This window comes from Galeopterus variegatus, unplaced genomic scaffold (genome assembly GCF_000696425.1).
Source record: "Galeopterus variegatus unplaced genomic scaffold, G_variegatus-3.0.2 Scaffold714, whole genome shotgun sequence".
Classification (NCBI taxonomy): Eukaryota; Metazoa; Chordata; class Mammalia; order Dermoptera; family Cynocephalidae; genus Galeopterus; species Galeopterus variegatus.
In genome coordinates, this window is record NW_007726825.1 from 247,002 (window position 1) to 248,888 (window position 1,887).

The 1,887-nt window shown below is 58.8% G+C and overlaps 1 protein-coding gene across 1 annotated transcript in view; it reads left to right on the forward strand.

The window, feature by feature from the left end:
- Positions 1-209: 209 nt before the first annotated feature.
- The window catches only part of ZNF251 (zinc finger protein 251), a 29,623-nt gene continuing 27,945 nt past the window's right edge, over positions 210-1,887 (forward strand). The window contains exons 1-3 of the mRNA XM_008571732.1: positions 210-487; positions 822-954; positions 1,522-1,635. Coding sequence (XP_008569954.1) covers positions 455-487; positions 822-954; positions 1,522-1,635 — 280 coding nt within the window. The 5' untranslated portion in view covers positions 210-454. The remainder of the gene's footprint in view (positions 488-821; positions 955-1,521; positions 1,636-1,887) is intronic.

A 1,887-nucleotide genomic window follows, 5' to 3' on the forward strand; every position in this document is an offset into this window, starting at 1 on the left:
CTGTCGGGTGGGTCGCGGCGGGGGCCGCACACCCTTCCACCCGCATGTCGCTCTTGGCCCCAGGTTGGCCCAGGAATCGCGAACAGCCCCGTGCCCCAATTCCAGGGCCCCCGGCAGGGCTGGACCGCTGCAGCTGCCAGCTTTAGCCCCTCCGCCGGGCCCCACCTGGGCTTGGCTCTAGTGGGTCTAGCATTTGGGGAGTAACACTGGGCAGGAGGGCACACGGTGACTTGGGCTGCACGCTGACCTGCCTGCCGCTCACAACTTGTATAAGCAACTTTTCTCGTGGCCCCAGGAATCTCGGACCAAGAATCTTTTTCTGCCTCCCTTCCACAGCCCTTGCTGAATGGGCTGAGTCTGGGTTCCCCCCATCTCTTGGGTAAGTCGGGGGAGGCCTCAGGCCAGGGCAGCCTCCTGTATTCTCCCAGATCCCACAGTGTCCGGTGCACCCAGGATGGCAGCCAAACTCCGGTTTCCAGGACCGCAGGTGAGCGCACCTTCCTCCCTGCCTTTCCCCTCACCCAGTCAGAAGCTGCTCCCCTCTGGAGCTGAGAGCCCAGCAGCTGATAAAGCCAAGGAGTCCTAGCCCCTCAGAAAGGGTTCTGGGATGCGGACCCATGCCGTTCCCCAGGGAGAGGAGGTATGAGCTCAGCTGGGTTTTTACGGCTGAAGCCAGCTGCCCCATCAGAGGCCAGCTAATGTTGGGTTCATACTGACTACAGTAGGTTTCTGGACCACAGGGCTCGACCAGGCTAGGGCTCCTGTAGCTCAGGCCTCCGCCCAGTGGACGTGGGCCAGGGCAGCAGCGTGTGTTGTTGCAGGAGGAGATGCCGCTGACCTTCCAGGATGTGGCCGTGTATTTCTCTCAGGCGGAGGGACAGCAGCTTGGTCCCCAGCAGCGGGCGCTGTACAGGGATGTGATGCTGGAGAACTACGGGAACGTCGCCTCACTGGGTAAGGGTCTCTGTGCTTGACCTCCTGGTTCACAGTGGGGGGTTGCTAAGGAGCTTAGGGGCTTCTTTGGCTCTTTGGATCCAAAGAAGAGGGTCCTGCCCCTTGTCCCCAGGTACCAGCCTGATCTGTACAGAAAGAACATTCCCATGGGAGAGCCTGCCTTTTTTTTTTTTGTCCTTTTTTAAGACCGGCCACAGTGCTGTGAGCACACCGGTCATCCCCATACAGGATCCAAACCCGTGGCGGGAGCGCCACTGCACTCCCAAGCGCCGCACTCTCCCAAGTGCGCCACGGGCTCGGCCCGGAGACCCTGCCTTGATCCCCATTTCTAGGGACTTCACTCTTGGTTGCCAGTGGCCTCAATGGTGTCCCTCCAGGAGCAGGAGAGCTAATGAGTGAATTCTTCAGCATTCACACTGTCACCCCCTGGCCTCCCCAACCAGCACATGTGTGCACCCACACACCTGCACACAGGGCACTTCTCTCCTGGCCTGGAAAACCCAGCAGGCAGTTTCCTGCCCTAGCTCTGTGGCCACAGCAGCTCATTCAGTGTCCTCACCTCAACAGGATTCCCTATCCCTAAGCCGGAGCTGATCTCCCAGCTGGAGCAAGGACAGGAGCTGTGGGTCCTGGATCTTCTGGGAACTGAGGAACCAGAGGTCTTGAGAAGCTGCCGTACAGGTGAGAGTGGGTGGGAGGCTAACCCAGGAATGTCCTCCCAACCCTGCCTTCAGAGGCCTTGAGTGAAGGGCTGGCCGAGTGATGGTGCTCATATCCACAACCTCCCCCAGGGGCAGTCTGAGACACACACAGCCCCCTGTTCACCTGCAAGCATTTGCTCATGCTTTAAAAGGCTTTGTATCGCTGGTCTGTTTGCTTTACTTTTTTTTTTTTTTTTTAAAAGATGACCAGTAAGGGGATCTTAACCCTTGG